Source organism: Botrytis deweyae, assembly GCF_014898535.1.
Source record: "Botrytis deweyae strain B1 chromosome Unknown BDEW_002, whole genome shotgun sequence".
NCBI lineage: Eukaryota > Fungi > Ascomycota > Leotiomycetes > Helotiales > Sclerotiniaceae > Botrytis > Botrytis deweyae.
The window spans coordinates 1,051,999-1,070,701 of NW_024066209.1; the positions used below are offsets into that span (position 1 = coordinate 1,051,999).

At 39.9% G+C, this 18,703-nt stretch overlaps 5 protein-coding genes across 5 annotated transcripts; 3 read left to right on the forward strand and 2 right to left on the reverse strand.

Moving 5' to 3' along the window:
- Window positions 1-303: 303 nt before the first annotated feature.
- Window positions 304-2,442, reverse strand: EAE98_001014 (uncharacterized protein). The gene is made up of 5 exons (XM_038948631.1): window positions 2,051-2,442; window positions 1,474-1,937; window positions 1,353-1,421; window positions 1,158-1,277; window positions 304-1,103 (listed from the first exon to the last, which is right to left on the reverse strand). The coding sequence occupies exons 2-5, from the start codon at window positions 1,502-1,504 to the stop codon at window positions 487-489; spliced, it is 837 nt and encodes a 278-aa protein (XP_038814897.1). The 5' UTR covers window positions 1,505-1,937; window positions 2,051-2,442; the 3' UTR covers window positions 304-486.
- Window positions 2,443-5,032: 2,590 nt separating this feature from the next.
- On the forward strand, window positions 5,033-6,607 carry EAE98_001015 (uncharacterized protein; the record flags this gene model as incomplete). The annotated part of the gene is made up of 1 exon (XM_038948632.1): window positions 5,033-6,607. One exon carries the CDS (start codon window positions 5,033-5,035, stop codon window positions 6,605-6,607), a length of 1,575 nt encoding a protein of 524 aa, XP_038814898.1.
- Window positions 6,608-9,276: 2,669 nt separating this feature from the next.
- Window positions 9,277-11,436, forward strand: EAE98_001016 (uncharacterized protein). The gene is made up of 3 exons (XM_038948633.1): window positions 9,277-9,834; window positions 9,895-9,983; window positions 10,304-11,436. Exons 1-3 carry the CDS (start codon window positions 9,612-9,614, stop codon window positions 11,210-11,212), a joined length of 1,221 nt encoding a protein of 406 aa, XP_038814899.1. The 5' UTR covers window positions 9,277-9,611; the 3' UTR covers window positions 11,213-11,436.
- A 2,684-nt stretch (window positions 11,437-14,120) lies between these two features.
- Window positions 14,121-14,846, reverse strand: EAE98_001017 (uncharacterized protein; the record flags this gene model as incomplete). The annotated part of the gene is made up of 1 exon (XM_038948634.1): window positions 14,121-14,846. The coding sequence occupies one exon, from the start codon at window positions 14,844-14,846 to the stop codon at window positions 14,121-14,123; it is 726 nt and encodes a 241-aa protein (XP_038814900.1).
- A 1,056-nt stretch (window positions 14,847-15,902) lies between these two features.
- On the forward strand, window positions 15,903-16,925 carry EAE98_001018 (uncharacterized protein; the record flags this gene model as incomplete). Its single annotated transcript, XM_038948635.1, has 3 exons — window positions 15,903-16,240; window positions 16,465-16,666; window positions 16,719-16,925. The coding sequence occupies exons 1-3, from the start codon at window positions 16,044-16,046 to the stop codon at window positions 16,923-16,925; spliced, it is 606 nt and encodes a 201-aa protein (XP_038814901.1). The 5' UTR covers window positions 15,903-16,043.
- Window positions 16,926-18,703: the final 1,778 nt, after the last annotated feature.

Genomic DNA, 18,703 nt, shown 5'->3' on the forward strand with positions numbered 1-18,703 from the left:
AGCAAGTCAACCTTGAATTCAAATCAAGTGCGAGAAAAAGAAACTACACTAACGAGCTCTCATCATCATCCAGTGGCCCTCTTTAGTACTACGAAGGCGTCAAACTGTCACTTGAACTCACGGTGAGATATAAGTGGTTTATTGAATTTGAATATGAAATACGGTTATTTCAACTTTGAACGTACAACTCGACTCGTGTATGAAAAAATGATGGGAGAGTATGAAATTATGAATCATTCGAATTCGGAGAATAATTCTTTTTAGAAACCAAGAGCATAAACCAAATTAAATCATATTGTTCTAGCTGACTAGCAGAAATAGAAAAACATAAAGTAAAAACACCCACCCAAACAGAAATATTTATACATCTCGTAAACGCCACATCACGCTTCTGTGCCCCCCTTTCAATATGTGGTTTCATATTACACCAGTAATATCCAGATTTCGATCTACATAATTGTTGATGCATCAACTTGCCAGCTATGATTATCTCTCGTAACTTAATGATCGCTCCTCTTCGGAATACTCATCGGGGTACGCATCGTTCATTCTTCTTCCACGAGATCTGGCACGAGGAGCAATATTAAATCCATACATGGTGTCTCTGGTGACCATATAAATACCAAATGAAAAGAGAAGAGCAAAGGCAAATGCAGCCCACTGAAGTCCCTCGAGCGTTTTCCCTTGTTCAATCTGTACGTTTGCAGAACATCCTACAGCTGTATCTTCAAGTACCGTATTGATTGCATTAACGGAGACAGTAAGCGTATATGCTGCACCAAGACTGGTAGCAACAGATGCCCACAGAAATGGCATGGCTACCATGCCGATTTTACCAGCAGGTTTTCCCAGACCTGCAAGGAGCCATGCACCAGTGTCAACAAGGAATCCTAGGAGAAATAGAGATAGTGCGACCATCGGCATGAAAATAGATATGTCGTTCTGTAACTTCTGTCCTAACTGTATGATATTTGAATCGACATGAAGTGTTGCGGCAATTTCGTCGGGTGACTGACTATACTGCTTGCCTATGCATTGGAAACCGTTTGTGTTCTTGAACGTATCTCCGTTGCTTCCTTCCACCCCCACATAAGCACAAATACCTAAATAGCTTGTTAACGAAGATTCGCAGAACCAGGAAAGATATCTTCACGAACCCATGTAACCAAATCTCAATCCACCGATTTTGGATCCATCAGTGCCTACCTTGGCGATTTGCCCGATGAAGACATTCTGCATTCCTGGCGTTGTTGTCGCAGATCCGGCAATCGACATGGCTAAACATCAACACGTTAGCTCAGGTCTACGAATTGATATATCGGACAAGAAGCAAGGAAAGTCTGTGGGCTTACCCGAGAATGTAAAAAATGGGATGGCTCCAATAATCCATACTGCAGCTCGAACAGTAATGTTCTTTGGATCTGCGAGAAATAGGGTCAATCTTAGTTTTACAAGGACTTCTGAAAAACATACTCATGGGTCTCCATGCTCCACGGCCGGACATTTTGAAGGTGTGAAATTAGGATAATGCCACTAAGTAGTGGCGACGGTGCAAATGAGTGACTCTTTAAAAAACACAAAAATGAATGACGAAAGGAAAATCTGTCAGATAAGAAATTCTGCACTGCTAGATTTCAACTTGAGCAGATAGATAACCTGGCTTATGGCTTGAGGACTAGAAGACCTTGCTCACTATATACGACTGTTGGTAAACCATAGTATCCATTGCTCCACCTCTGGTTTGACTTGAATGTCCATGCTGTGCAATTGCTGTGCCTTCAATTGTTGACCATATTGACCGATAGATCACTGGATCTAGGTACACCCAAGAAACTTTTATGAATTCAAACAGACACTACGAACCACCAAGTAACCCACTAGGCCAATTCTTGAGTGAAAAGAATTGTTATTACAGGACAGTATATAATAACCGCGGCCTACAAACGGCAAGCGCTCAAGTCAGCGGTCGCGATGTTTTTGGTCGTTCATCAGACTGACGTTAATCGATAACGTAATCAATCTAGTGCTCAGTACTCGAGTAGCTGCTAACCTTAACAGTGCGCAAAGTCAATATCGCACGCGCCCGAGCGATTTTGATTTTTGGGTCATGCTCAAGGTCGAATTGAGGCTCTTGTAAGCATCCAAGAAAAAGTTCCCCTCTCTACCTTAGGTCCTCATTTTGTCGGAGGATCTACAGAGAGGAATGATTCTGTGCTCCATGCATATCTCTGGTTTTCTGGTCCAAGATATGGACAGAATCTCGAAGATCCATTTTGAGAGCTGGTTGGATCTTTTCAACCTTCTGCGACGAATCCTGTTAACGGAAAACGCTCCCTCCGATTTGAGACGCAATTTAAATCCTTATCAAAATTGATTTGTTTGTATCTTTGCAGGAAACTGCGTTCGCAATTGCTTAGACCTCCAGGGCTGGTGTATGTTTGCTCGTTTACATTTGTTGGTTACCTCGGTTACCTAGTAGGTAGGTACCTACCCCGTTGTACAAGTGTGGCTGCCAACAATAGTGGCGTTCGACTGCGGTCTAACCCAAAGAGGCCAAGTGCACTCTCAATGTTTGAAAGTTCATTATAGGGCTGAAGTGTCGGTCTTGTTTTGAGTTATTGGGTCGGCGATGGGGTTATCGCAGGCAAGCTTCTTTACATCTCTAATAAATAATTGATCGTTGGTGTTTCAAACGATAAGAATGTCGATATGAAAGGATTTAGACCATAACGACCAATTTTGCACCTTATTTCTGACCATTCCCAAGGATCAAGGTTGTTGAAACTTCGCAGACTGAGCAGAAAGTCAGATGAGCTTTCAGAAATGAAGGGGGCCTAGAATTTTACACGAAAGGCATGAAAATTTCATTATGCGTAGCCAGGCCGATTGCCATTCTCGCGGCCGACTATGGTTCTTCAGAGGTCTTCTCTATCTACTGCTACGTATATTTGAAAGCTGGAATCTGCCAACTTTTCCTCACATCATCAAGCTCGAACGTCACATCTTTCTTAAACCAACATCTAAGAAATGTGTATTCTAGTGTGAGCTCATATCTACGACGATGAACATGTGACAATCGAGAATCATGCGAGAATAGATCCTGCCTGTTTTGGCAAAGGCGGGCTACGATTGATCTTTTATTCGTTCAAAGTATCTCAATACCTTAAGCTATTCAAGTTTATCATCCATTCCCAACGATCAATACAATCTTGGATTTCAAAAATTAAGCCACAGCTGCACCAGCGTAAGGCAGAACAACAGTCTACAATGCTATTGCTCTTGAGAATCTCAAACAAGCCGAGCAAAGGTATCAAGACATTGGTATGTTCTAAAATATATGTAGTCGAGTGGTTCACAAAATGAGATCCACTAACAGCTTGTGATAGGATAGTGTTTCATTGAAACCATTTCTAACTTCATACACACACTACACTTTCCACACGCTCATTAAACTTTACTTACTTACAAAATTTCTGCAACGATGCTTGCAGGTCTTCGAATAATACCACAAAGACACGATCGTTTAAGCACATGAATTGCACTCGTTTTATCTCATTTCCTTTGTCAGTTTCTTTCTCAAATACTTATCCCTACTTTGGTATAAGCTTCTTGGAGCCATGCACGAATAGATCTTCCACTTCACAGCATGTTACTGTCGCACGCAAGATCTCTCGCTCCCATATTTCGATGACATCCTACACGAGGTCCTCTTTTGTCTCCAAAAATCCACTCCTCCACGTTCGGGAGCCATGTATACTGAGACGAGTCAAATCGCCTCTGTGGTCTTCTGAGCAGGCAGATAGTAGGTTGAGACGAAATGGGGCTTGGATTGTTTTCTTTATTCTTGGGGTTGTGTTGCTGAACTAGTTACGAGCTTTAGTAGAATGCTGTGAAGACAGATCTGGAGCATGTTGAACAGAGGCGAAGATGGAACGAATCAAAATAGGGGTAGAATACCTTCATATTGCCAGGCTAGGAGGGGCGTTCTGAAATAAAATGATCACGTCTTTACATGGGAGTTTTTTTTTGGCGAGGGAAAAGGATACGAGCTTGGAGTACGGTCAATTTTGATATTTGGATCGGAGATAAAAATGGACAGTTCTAGTTCTTTACGAATAGTTAAACTGCATGAATCTTCATTAAATCTTGTGAATTGCCTTACTGTAAAGCTCTGATCCCAATCAAGTGGTGACAGTGAGAATTGTAGTATTCTAGCCAAGTGGCTGCTTCGAGAGCATTGAAAACTTTTCACTTTCACGGCCTCCTGAAGCCCGGTATTTCAGGAACATGATCCCGGATATCCTATTTGTATGTACTCTTAAAATATCCCTCTCATGATTTATGATTTGCTCTATTGACATTCATGCCCAAGTTTCTTTACGTACACCATTTCGGTTATCATCCACGGAGAACAAACGCAATGAATAGCATACCTGTCAGAGTCAAGATTGATGCCCAAGGTATGCTCAAAAATTGCCGTGCGATGGGTACAAATCGATACCATGAGGTTTTTAGGGGCGATAATTTGAAGCTAAAAAAGGGATCCGAATTATTGGGGGCGTAGGTGAATACAATTGCGGACTTCCGATGTTATATGGAGCCATATTGTGCCCTGATAGATCTCGAGCAGGCGAAGTCTGAACTGAAATCTCACTCACAATCCTAGAAACTCTATTGTAATTCACGATTGAAGTTTCTATAAGCACTTTTTTCTAGTCATCATCTCACTCCTACCATTCCGCTGATCTTTTTCGCATGGCAACTAAATATCGCACGACGACCATGATAGGTCTTTGCGTAATGGTGATCTTGATTCCGAGACGCCTACAAGTACCTCGCCACTACTACCTAAAAGAGAAACAGGGTAAGAAAGAGAGAGAAAAAAACTCTTCTTTTCAGGTCAAATTTCTGGTCGCAGCTCCAACCCAAAGACTTCAGATATGCATTAAAGCCCAGCTAGACCATAAATCACAAGCCCGATTCCCCATAGAAGATCCCTAGTCTTCCTTGACGCGAGTGAATACAGCAAAATATGGATCACCCCTTTTCTTTGCCAAGCAACAGCAAGCCTTATTACCACAATAATGGCACAGTCGATTTTGAAGACCTCCTCATTTCGGACGAAGACCTTCAAATGTGGGGAGATTTGGGTTGTTCAGAATTAGCGAATTCCTCCAACTCATTTGTAGGCTCTTCGCCGCCTGGTTGGACTCCGCAAGGGATAGCTGGGAGTGAAGAATATCAAGAACTCTCTGCCCCATCGTCTTACAATTCTCATCCACCATTTTCGAGAGATCTTAACCCAAACATGGGACTTCCAAGTCTCTTAACATCGTTTCCACCGCCGCCTACCTCAACACCAGTCGCTAAGGACGGAAACTATGGCTTTTTAGCGTGGATAAACACAGTACAAAACAACGGAACCCCGATATCTACTGGGAATAACTTGAGCGCTATGTACCCGATATCGATGTCAAGAGAGTGGAATAATCGCTACAATGCATCAGCTTATCAAAGGACTGCGGAGAATGCGGAACAACATAACAACACAGCATCTTGGCAATCTCAAATACTGAACAGCACAGATTCTTCGCCACATCAACGAGGAGCTCCGAACATAGCATCACGAAGTGACGTTATCAGCACTCAATGGCAACCTCAAAGTTACGATTGCGAAGCCTCCTCGTTTATAGAGTACAAGCCCAAACTCCCTTCACATTCAACTTCGCATAATTTTTCGCCAAAACCCACGACCACAGAATACCCACCTCAATCTCAATATTCCAGTGTCTCGGACGCAACATCTCAAGCCGAATCGCACTGGACACCTCCGAACCATCCCCTCGAAACCATCACTCCCTTCATAAACCCGACTCCCTTTGCGTCCACCCTAACGAACAACTTTCACTTTTTCCATTCTCACTCTCTCCTATACAAGTCAGGTGTTACGCCTCATGAACTACAAATGCATCTTGCTGCTGGCTCATGTGGTGTGACTATTCACGGCACTGTTTCCATTCCCGAAAACACCAATTGTTACCAAAATGGCACACTCGGTCTCATAATTGCTCAAGAAATGCCTCTAACTCCCCGTTTGTATTTGCCCACCCAGCGGAAGAAGATTTCCGAATCAATGCGTCAGGTTGTGTCGGGGTTACATGAAAAAGGCATTGTACATGGCGATATTCATCTTTCAAATTTTCTGCTCTGTGCTTCTGGAAATTCGAACGATCAAGTCAGTGTTAAACTTAGTAATTTCCACGATTCTCTATTCATTTCGACTTCTTCTTTTCAAGCTTCAATTGATCATGAAAAAGAAGAACAATGGACACCAGTTCTCAACGGCAGGATAGTCTCTCCAAACAGGGCAAATGAGTGGATGAAAGGAAGGGATAGAAAAGCGACCAAAGAAGATGATCTGTATGCGTTGGGGATTTGTATGTGGGAACTGTGGAGTGGGAAGAGGTACGATGAAACGTGTGGGATTTGGGAAGATGTGAGGAGAGGTGACCTGAAAGGAAGAGGGGTGGATATGAAAGGGGTTGGGGATAAGGGGGTCAGAGCATGGGTTAGGGCGTGGTTGAGAGGCGGGGGAGCAATTGTTTGATATCTGGTGTTTGATTCAAAAGCATAGTAGAGTTCATTCACAGGGCCTCTTGTTGGAGCTGATTGCGCTGCAAATTGTTTGGGGCTCTACCCTTGATGACCCTGAGACCATGTGACTTGCAACATTTAGTTTCAAATTTATATTCATCATTCTCAGAAAATCACAAAAGGGCCATTTTTAACTCTGAGCCTAAATTTGAGGCATTGAACGACACACTTCTTAACCACAAAGCTCTACCATGAATTATGCGTTACTATCATCAAAACATTTGTCGTTGAAACAACTCTACTATTTGACTATCCTAGGAACTGTCAGGACAGAAGTTCGAGAATATTTAGCTATTGTTGTTGGGGTAGAAGATAGAGACTAGTGGAATTGAGGCGCACAATAATCCTCACTTTGATGGAAGTTTCAATCCTTAGCTTGAATTGCAAAAATATCGATTTGCTTGAAAAAAAAATGAGATCATCACCAGTGAGACTATTCACCATGTGCCCAGAAACCAAATCAGTTGAATTTTGGGCAGAGTAATCTCTTTATCAAGATATTTTTTTCCTCTCTCACTAGCATTATCACGTCCAAAAAATATCGACAGGTAAAAATAGAGAATAAAATGGCAAAAATTCAATCTCTCCTAGGTAGCGCGTTCGGAGACCGGAACCAAACTAGACGAACTGAGTTATCAAGCAAACGAGTCTTCGGACATTAAGCAGAGGTCCCGTTTGAGGGGATGTGAAGAACCTAGTGCGCTACCACTAAGCCATCTGGACTATGTTTGTTGTTAGAGAAGAGAGTTTGTTTTGAATTATAATTAAGCGGTTTGTGTTTGCTGTGTTTGCTGTGTTTGCACATAATTACATTTTTCGGTGAAAGTGAAAAGATGAGATGAGAACAACGTATGAGCTTTCATGGTTTCATAGTCTTCCAAAAGCGGTCCTGGTGAAAGAAGAATATCTACGTCATTGAAGGGAATAAACAGAAAAGACTCGAGCGCGGCTGAAAGTAGAGTTTCGATACTACGCAGAAACCATGCGATATCAGCGATTGATTGGTATGTCGATATGTTCAGCTTTAGGTAATCCATCAATTGTGTGACTGAGAGATTATTTATCTCATCACGATGATTCTATTCCTTGCTGCTACCATGGCGTTGTGCCATTCACACTTGTGATGCATATAAATATAAAGCTGTATCTGTGTATCACAACATTTATAGGGTAAGCTCATGACTGCGCTTGCTAGTAGATCTGAAGTTTAGGTGAAGCAGATGCTGTTTTGAACTGTACGCATCCTCATGTAGAAAGCGTGAAACAAATGAAGAGGGGTAAGGAAACAGCTGAAGGCGCATGTCCAATTGACGCATCAATTGCGAGGCCTCGAAGGTTCACAATTTGATCTCGTGGTGAAAGCGCGTCAGTAGGCGTACGCAATCCAAGTAAGCAGAAAATGGTATTATCAAATATTGATATAATGCAATGTAACCCAAAGGTTCATGAGAAGCCTGGAAGGAAGAATCAGCAGGGAGCAATACGGGGAAACCATTGAAGCGAATCGAAGCGAACACCTCGGCATATACGGTTAGAAATTAATCACCGATTCAGATTTTCTGATCAATAGGTACCCACGGTCTTGGTAGATTTCATTTGTCCCTTTGGTAAAGCCTTGGCCGATGATATCCTATGACTATTCGATATCAGATGTATCTTCCATTAACATTTCAAATGAGCCTTGCTTACGGTTAATATAGCGGAGTAATTGAAGTGCTTATCAACAGGACGGGCCGCAGATAGTCTCTTGATACGGTACATGGTGCATGGCACATTATGACATCAAAAATCATGTTTCCGTAGCTTGTCGATGTCTGCCTACATTGTAGTATTCGAATGAAATGGATAAGATGTGATTGTAAATGTCGTGACAAAACCTGAGGTACGAGAGGGTGTGGTGGAGCATGGTGGAGTGTGAGTGGGACCGTGGGTGGTTCGTGCCAAGCGAACGGAAGGCACCGTCAATTTAAGATGCATGTGATCAACATCTCCTTCCAACAACAACAACAACAACACCAACAAGGATTTAAATTGACTGAAACTTCTTATTGGTGATTCTATCGGCTTATCGAGGGGCTGGATATTTTCCACCTTCCTAACTGCCACCTCTGCATCTTTGCCTTTTACCATACTTGTTCATTTTTGTTGTGATGTTTTCATTCTACCTGCATCTACTTAACAAAGCATGGCCTAGTTCTTGGATGATATTCTCTGCCTAGGCTTTGTATATACTATCTCTGCAATAACATAATCGTTATCGAGTGCTTCTTGTATATCATGTTGTTTTGTTTTGTCATGGAATGAATAATTATTCTTCAAATGAATTCAAAGAGAGCTGCCACAACGGCGATCGCCTAGATCTTTCCCCCAGAATGTTTTCTCAATACGATTTGCAGATCTGTTTACATGTTTATGTCCTTCCGTTTCCCGTTTCCCGCGTCCAATCAAATTATTCATCTACGCGCAGAAAACTGCCGGTCAAGTGAAAAACGGCTCTTCGAGCCCTAACCATTGCTTCCTCCTTGGCCATCCTGATAGGCTTTTTATCTTTTCATGCATTCAGTATACTGGGGCCGTCCACACCCAATAAATCTTTAGTGAATTAGTGCGCGCTTATGGCTACTTTATCCGCATCCAATGAGAGGGTTATAAACTTTGGGGACGACCCGACAGTTTGGTTGAGTGCACTGATTAGGCTGGGTGTCGTGGTGTCATCCCGCCGATCCTCGCAACAATACCTGCAACTTTTTTGCTTTTCGCATCAAAAGCCCCCAAGTCTCAGGTATACCCAGATCAATATGTACAAGGTTCAGTTGAAAATCATCCGCTTCTTTCTGATATATACGATATATAGGTTGGTATGGTAGCACAGACCAAATTCTATATTTTTACGTTCCTTCTTCAGTGTTTCGATAAATCCGATATGTGAAACTGTATTCGGCGGACACAAGATTGAAATGCTGTGTTGGCTCATCTTCATTGATCTGGTGCTGCTAGTCTCATCTATGTCGTCTCCTGGAGAATTCGTCAATCCGAGTGCAGAGGCGACTCAGAATCCGATCTGGGTGACTGGGACTCAACAAATGTTATCATGGGAAACGAGTCTTAGAAACTACACAATCGCACTATGGAATCAAAACGCGGATGGAAATGGATATTCCAAAGGTCCAGCCCTGTTAGGTAAGATGATTGTTTCCTCGTTGCTGCAACCATTGTCTCTTACTAATGCTGATATCACAGAATCCTATGATGGAGATACGTCACTGAACTGGACAGTTCAGACATATGCATTCTCATTATCTTTATCTCCTGTGTTTTACCTACTACTTGTAAGCATACCAAAATTTATTCCTAAGACATGAGATCGGTATCTTTATCATTTGGGCGTTGTATCACGGGAGCATTTGTGAGGGCAGACCATGAAAAGCTTCATGCGAATACATTGGGCGGGTATAAAGAAAAGTCTTGTTTTTGTACACGTTCACATTTCTACCATATCTTTCGTACTACATATCTCTTTACGCGTTTCAGGATGCTAAGTGATAAAAATGCGCGAAAGCATAAAGTAATATTACTTGCTCCATGAAATTTTCTGATTTAACATTCTTAATCGAATATACCCACATTGAGCATACTGACAAATTTGCAGGAGCCCGGGACTCTCAACGATAACGGCAATGTCACTATACCAACCGGCCAATCTATCGTCTCGCATACTTTCAACATAACCTCGACGACACCGAGTGCAGAAGGGGATAAGAAAGATCATAAACTGGGACTTATCCTCGCCTTGTCCCTGACCATTCCATTCGTTCTTATATGTACCGCATTAGCTATCTACCTCATTCGCTCAAGACGACAACGACAACGCGCCCTTGAAACTCCACCACACTATCAATACCCTCATCATGTTGGATTTCGACGTCGGCCGAATCGGTTCTTCCAAACAAACAGCTCCCCTACTGCATTTACTTTTCCGGATCAAGAAGACTCTCAAGATCGAAGGCGAAAGAGTAGCAAAAGCAGCAATAATGGCATTTATTTTCCACCTCCTCCGACCACTCCAAAGTCGCCTCTGTCGTTCGCATCTAGTCTCAAAAGCCTACGCGGTCTCAAAGGGAATACGATGAGTCCAGGTCAAAACTCAATTAATAGTTATCGTTTCAGTCCAACGTATCCCCCAAGTCATCCTCGAGGCCCTAGCGAATATCATCAAACTAATCATATGTCACCTACATATTACCCCCTGCAAAGAATCCCATCACTTACTTCCACAGAGGCCGGGAATCCGCACATTCAACAATTGCAAGAGGCTCAAGAAGAGCTTTCTATCGAGCGTCAAAAACAAGGACCACGGGTGGCTTATCAGCCTCCAGAGATAAGTCCATACGACAAACCTCGAGTCGGACAAGATAACGAGGATCAGAAATGGGTCATTAAACCTTATGTGCCACCGGAAATGCCAGCGTCTGTCAAAAAGAGATATCTTGAAGGGCAGGCCGAAGAAAGAATTGCGAGAAGGAAATACGATTATGATCAGCCGGATGAACTGTGGTAGGGAATAATGAACGGTGTTTGGGCTCAAAGACGATGTGAGCTGCAGCACAATTCCACTTAAATTTTGTCATCCCGTCTTTATGGCAACTTTCACTTCTTCTGTATATAATTAAGGACGCGATGGAGATTTTTTTCGGAATATCTGTAGAGACTATATGGAGAGGAGATACCCAAAGATGCAACGGCTAGTCACGAAGCCATATTTCATAACCTATCATGTAATTCACAAACAAACAAATTCAATTCATCTGTTTTCCAGGAAGCTTACCCAATAAAAACCCAATTCTCGCAAGAGCTATCGAATGACCAGTCAATACTACTTCACAACCACATCGCGTCCAAATCCCTGTATCATTTGCACCGATTTCGCGTTCCCTGCATACGCGGATTGAGGCACAGCAATGTGATAATACGACCTGACCCCACCAACCATCCATACCCCTCACTAGGTATTGTACTACTGTAACACAGATGCAATTTAGCCGGATGTAAACATCGTACGATGTTAGACTCGGAAAGCAGGGTACAAACCGATTTTCTACATGGGGTTTGAATACTGATTCAATTCGGCAATTGGTTGAAACAATAGTTGCATTGGAAGTGTACTTGAATCTAGGACCTAGAGATTAGCTAAACAACATTCAATTTATATGAGAAAGCAGGCTAAGAGCATTAGGCGTATTACATAATCATCTTGATTGATATAGTCAACTGGATTGTACATAGCTTTCAATATAATATGCATTACACTTAATACTAAAACCCTACCCATTCTACACGTCTTTTCTGGTGACCTATGCAGGGACAAAATGGATATGGTTTCCAACCTCCTCTTGATTCCTTTCAAGTTATAAGCCATTAGCTATGGAAAACACCTTTTAAATACTACGAATTGCTTTATCCTTTTCAATACGATATATTACAGTTTTCTGCGACGTCTTTATTGATAGTTTGTAGGCTGCAATACCTTTCGAAACCCCTCTTCCTTTCGATTTCTCCATTCTCAATCTCCGAATAGCATCACTTTTCGAAATCTCTCGAGATCTCTTTCGAATCACCTTTTTGAGGACCTTATTCGAACCCTTATTCGAACCCTTTTCGAATCCTCCTTCCTCCTTTCAACAAATACGATATTCGACCTTTCAATTATACTACAAGTCAACCTACAATCACTCTCTACGATACCATTTTAAGTTTACACGGTTTTGAGGACATTATTAGAGCTATTAGTAGGCTCTAGAGCACTGTGTAGTGACTCAATGTCAGCTGGGGACCCTATCATATAGTATAGAATATCCAGGTCATTTTAATGTTTCCTTTCGAATTCGAATAAGTTACCTTTTTCTACGCCTACCCTTTAAGTTCTTCGATTGTACGTCACACAATAGTTCAGTTTCGACAGGAATATCGTATACAATACGATAATACAACAGGAAAGACAATTCAGGTCTCAATATGCTAGGAGATTGGAGAGTGGATGGTGTATTACGGTTCTTAGCTTGAAAGCTAGTTCCATTTTCGAGGCAATTGGCCTTAAATTTCAGGGGATAACTTGATTTTCTATACAGTTCTATACGGGGGCGTATAGTCTTTTTTGGGATGGACTAGATACCAGAGTGAATACTACAGCCCCCTCTAGCGCGGTTTCTAGCTTTCTAGCACCTTAAATAGCCTCAACCTTTCATAGAAAATACAATCAAGCTTTTCACTCCCTTCAATACGTATTTAGTCTCTTTTCTATATGCTCATAAATATTTCGAATCTTAATGCTACAATTGTAAGGAAATTTAACTTTTGGGGTTCTACTAAGGCCGATTTGAATCATTTGGTCAAAACCCCAAAAATAGATTTCTGCCTAATGAAAAAAGAAATTTTAGAATCTATATAATGTATTTATAGAAATCTTATAAAAAAAAATAGAATTCAACCTTATTAAAGAATTTTTATAAAATAAATCATATTATTGAATAGCCTTTAGAGTTAGCTTTATTTATTTGTTTTTAAAATTCATTTCAAATTTTTTTATAAAAAATATACTAATATTTAAAATCTATTTTCAAATAGTTTTCGTTTTTGTATATAAACTATTCTAAAATAAGCAAAATAAGTTTAATAAGAATTCCTCAGTTTTTCTTTTTGTATATAGACTACTATAGAATAAGCAAAATAAGTTTAATAAGAATTCCTTATCTCAAGCTTAAACTCAAGCTTATTTTACTTAAACTATATGATTAATACAATTTCTAATTAATATATTTAATATCAATATAAATATTTAATTCAATATACAACTTTAAAAAGATTTATAAAATAGAATAAAAAGTAATGAAATTGTTAATTAGAATTCAGAAAATCGATTACTATAATTCTTTTTAGATTATCTCAAAAACTGAAATTTATATTCAATATCAAAATATTCTAATAAATTTCAAAAAAGATTAAATTTCAATATTTGATTTCTCATTTTTCAAAATTATTAAATTGAATATAAATTTCAATTTTTGAGATAATTCCAAAAAAATTATATTAGTTGATTTTTTAAATTCTAATTAATAGATATATTTGTTTTCCTTTTATTTCATATATTCTTTTAAGGTTGTGTACTGAATTGATTTTCTTGTATAAAAGTATATTACTAAATTCTAAATACGATTTAAGTTCAGGCAAAAATCTGTTTTTGGGGTTTTGGCCAAATGATTCAAATCGGCCTCAGTAGTTCGCTTATCGGGCTATCAAAACCTAAACTCTCGGCTGAAAACACCCTAAATAATATCTCGGCGGATGTCAAGTTTTCTGAGAAATCACAATCAGTTCTGATTTCATGGCTCATTCACTCATGGCAGTAGAAGCAACATTTGATTTGAACTGTACTACGATTCTATCACGGGTAGATATGACATAAATTGCAACTATGTCGTCTTAGGAAGAGGTAGTGGTTGTGATATTGGTTCATCACCTGGTCTCTTTGCAATAATATACTGCTGCATTTCTGGATCGCACCTTGGGTTGTCTGGTTGGAACAAGTCAATTGTTTCGCTCACAATCTCCAGACCCATCGATTGGAAAAAGTTCCTTTGACCCTTCGCGCTCATCAAGAATGTTGGCAACGGCTCTCCCATGAAGGGGACATTGTAGTCCTCAACGTAGGTCCTAGTTTCATCATATGCGGACTCTTCTTTGACATGGTGATCTCCTGGCGACTGTCCCAGAACGATGATTCCCCCAGGTTGTAGCGCTCTGGCATATTTATACACTGCGGCATGAACGGCAGCGTACGACATCTGGAGATGGGCAAAGATCATGAAGACCCCTGTAAACGTTTCCTGCTCAACTTCGTACTCGGCCATGTCGGCTACGGAGAAGGTGCCCTTAACTCTACTTTGTGCAAGCTGCACCATTTTAGGAGAAATATCGAAGCCGACGACGTCTAGACCGGCTTGAGATAACATTTGTGAAACCGGAATTTCGGTTCGACAACCAACATCGAGGACCTTCGATCCTGAAGGGAGTATGGAGATGGCCTTTGTAACACAGGCGATTTTGAACTTGTTGTTTTGATAAGCCTTTTCATAATCAATGTTAATGCCCTCGAAAGTTTCGAGTCCCGCCTTAGAGCCTGCATCTGTAGTTGCCATGGCTGGAATGTATCAGAGGGCAGTACTTTGAGTCTTATGAATAAATTGATGGATGGAAACTCAGAAAGCTGTTCGCATATCAGAATGAAGATCCCGGTTGTGGATTATCTAACTGGCGGTATATATATCGAGCCTATAATATCGATTCGAGGAGTTGATCAATTTAGCCGGCGACAATATTTGCGTACGAAAAAGCTTTGGTTCAATACTTCAACCGAGAAGGTAGCAACCATCTGAGTTTATCTGAGAAAGTTTACCGGATAATTTGAAGGGAAACAGATATTTCTGAAGACATCTCCGAGGACCGGTGCAAGGTGCTTTTCCTAAAGAATCAATTTCAAGGGTCACAATCAGTTGAATCTATGACTATCCATCTGTGGGGAGGATAAGTTAAATCTTATCAGGGAATTGAGGGATAGATGTGGATTCCTCTACAGTTTCACTTATGCTTCAACCATATTTCCCGCAGCAGGCAAAATTCCAAATGTGCATATCAGCGTCCTGTCACACAAACCTACATGGAATAGTCATTTATTGAGCCAGCAAGCCAGTGAGAAAATCCTCAAGGGGTGCCAGACAGAGGCATTCCAGAGAATTGAAACCCCATACACATGCAGATCATCAATAAATTCTCCAAGCACATAAGCCGCATCTTGGTGCAATGCATTCTAAATGGTTGGTTAGAGGATAGACAAAGAGCATTGCGTTTCTAAAGCCACAAGATAGGAAAGTAGTTTTACCATGATTTCTCGGTTCCGAATCTGGCAACGAATTGGCCCTGTACTCGTCGTGAAGTTGAATTTTGGGATGATGTGTAAGAATGCAATGATAACCTAGAAGGGAAGTGATCACCTCAAATGTTGCAGATTGCTTTGCTTCGATAGGACTTTGACAGATCTAATAATCTTTATGTCTATTTCTGGCGGCTTTTGCGCCAAAAGAGCCTCATATTGCACTACATTCTTATCGTACTGATTTCTGAATCGTACATTAAGTTGCTATTGGGTTTCACGCCAGAGCTCTTGATGCCAGACAGTCGCTGATTCATCGATATTGTAGCAAGGTCTCATCGCTTTGAATGTCGAGGATTATGTAGGTCAAAGTTACCACGCCACTTTGCTCACAATTGTCGTGCTCGCATTTTCTGTCATCTCCAACACCTCGATATCTTCGCATTTGCCTATTATTGAAAGTGTGATGTTAGTCCTGCACGTATTCGGTATGTTAGCAATTACAATTCCTCTTTGGATTTTGACCCCCAATCTCAGCCACGCCTCGGACGTTTTACCTGATTTCACAAATGAAGGCGGTTTTCCAAGTAAAGGATTATCGGCTATGATTGGCTTGACGGTACCTTTTGGTGCTTTGGTTGGTTTCGATTGCTCTATTCATATGTGTAAGAGATTCAATTCCTCCTGTTATATTTAATATCGACCAGTAGACACTCGGCAATGGTCGCCAACATCGATCAATATGCTAACGCCTGATTTTTGTAGCTGAAGAAATCTAAGATGCATCTATCGTAATTCACAGAGCTATTATGTGGTCTATCGCACCAAATGCTGCCGTGACCTTCTTCATGATCCTCACCTTGATCTTTTCTATTGGACATAGACAGTATTCTCAACAATAAAACTGGAGAGCCATTTATCCAGCTATTTTACAACTCCACTCAGAGTTACACTGCTACCAACATCATGGTCACACCTTTGATTATCTTACTTCTATCTTGTTGCGTCAGTGAGGTAGCTACTACATCCCGACAAATTTGGTCTTTTGCTAGAGATCAGGGTCTCCCTGCTTCCGGCTGGTCATTCAAGGTATTAATTCTCTCGCCATTTGTATGTGTATGTTATCCTAATTATGAGATAGATTTCACCAGGTTGGAACATTCCTCTTCGAGCAGTATGCGTATCGATTGTTGTGAGCTGCTTGCTATCTCTCATCAACCTGGGCTTCGCATTTGCGCTCAACGCTATAAATTCTCTTGGTGTTGTCTCTATTCTCTTGTTTTACTATATCACCATCAGTTATCTTATTTGGAGATGTATGCAAGGGCCACTTCCCAATCGCAGATAGTCTCTTGGAAAATACGGAATGGCTATTAATATCGGGGTACTGATATTCCTAATAACCCTTTTGGTTCTTTGCTTTCTGGCCGCTTACTCTTCCAGTGACGCTTGAGAACATGAATTAATGTCCGGTTACTTTTTTTTTTTGACGCTTTTAGCATTTCTCTTATTTACTACTATTTCAAAACACGACATGTATATAAGGGACCTATGGTAATTGTCAAGAGGGATGACTGGGAATGGTGTATTCTTAAAAGATATATGAGCATAAGAAATAGAAAATTGTTCATCTATAATAGATTGACTCCTTTTAAACTTGGACCATCAGCTGAAGTACCTGATCCATTGTCAATAGTCACTATATTTCAAAGATGAAAATAAGGATAATAAGAAAAAGGTTCAAGGTCTTATAGTATCAAATTCAAAGTCATATTCAGAATCAATCTTTACATCTATGCACCTATATCTCTTCATCGAAACTTTACACCCTTATATCTCAAAACAAAACTGTTCAAATCATTCAAATCATCTAAATCATCTAAATCATCTAAATCATCTAAATCATCTAAATCATCTAAATCATCTAAATCATCTAAATCATCTAAATCATCTAAATCATCTAAATCATCTAAATCATCTAAATCATCTAAAGTTAAATTTATATAAAAAGCTTCTAAAAAAGAAAACTTAATAAACTATTAAATAGAAAGTTGAATTATTAATAGATATAGGTTATTGAATTATAAAAGCTATTTCATTATTAATATCAGAACTACATTATTTAATAATATTGATTATATAAGCTATATTCCTACTTTATAGTCTATATATTATATCTCCTTTAATTTAAAAAAATTAATAACGTTCTTATTATATATATGATTGAGATATTACTATACTATTTTATTATATAAACCTCTTCAAACTCATCCATATTTTCCATAGAGTATAAATACTATAAAAGGAATCTCGTATTCAGGTAAAATCACCAATAGCACCTGTATATACGATTTTATATATCATTTATCTCTCCTGATCATCCTACAACAGAAGCTATAGCAAATACAGCGAGCGGTACCTCCTTTCATAGTAGAAAAGACGCTAAAATACGTATTGAAGAGGGTGAAAAGCTTGATTGTATTCCTATGAAAGGTTGAGGCTATTTAAGTTGCTAGAAAGCTAGTAAAAACCACGCTAGAGGGGGCTGTAGTATTCACTCTGGTATCTATAGTATCTTAAACTAAAGAATCATTCGAATAATTACGCACTCGACTTTTACCTAGCGTATATAATATGATATACCTACTTATACAACGCGAATCTACAGCTCTATTATCTAGGATGACGTGCTGGGTGTGTTTTATACTCACCTCAATATTTATCTCTTCATTACAAAAGCACACCTCTTCCACAAAGTTTTGCAACTCTCAGTTCCTCGAACCTTTCTCTACGTGATGAAAATTATTTGCGATTAATAGAGGACGTCATCACTCCTCATTTTGAACATTTCCACGCGTTGATATGGCATTACACACTAACCATCTTCTACTTGCGTACTAAACGCATTTCTTACTCATTTACGAATTCTCAAAATCGTAAGTAATACTGCTCAATTACAGTATATTGAATCTATCAACGGATAAATAAACTAATGCTTTTTCGCAAAGGCATTCATGATTCACAAGTGGGTGCACGGACTCACGGGACAACGTGACAGGAAAGCATAATTTCATATCAAAAAGAGCTATTTTAATAATTTAATTAAAATTCAATATATTATTGAAT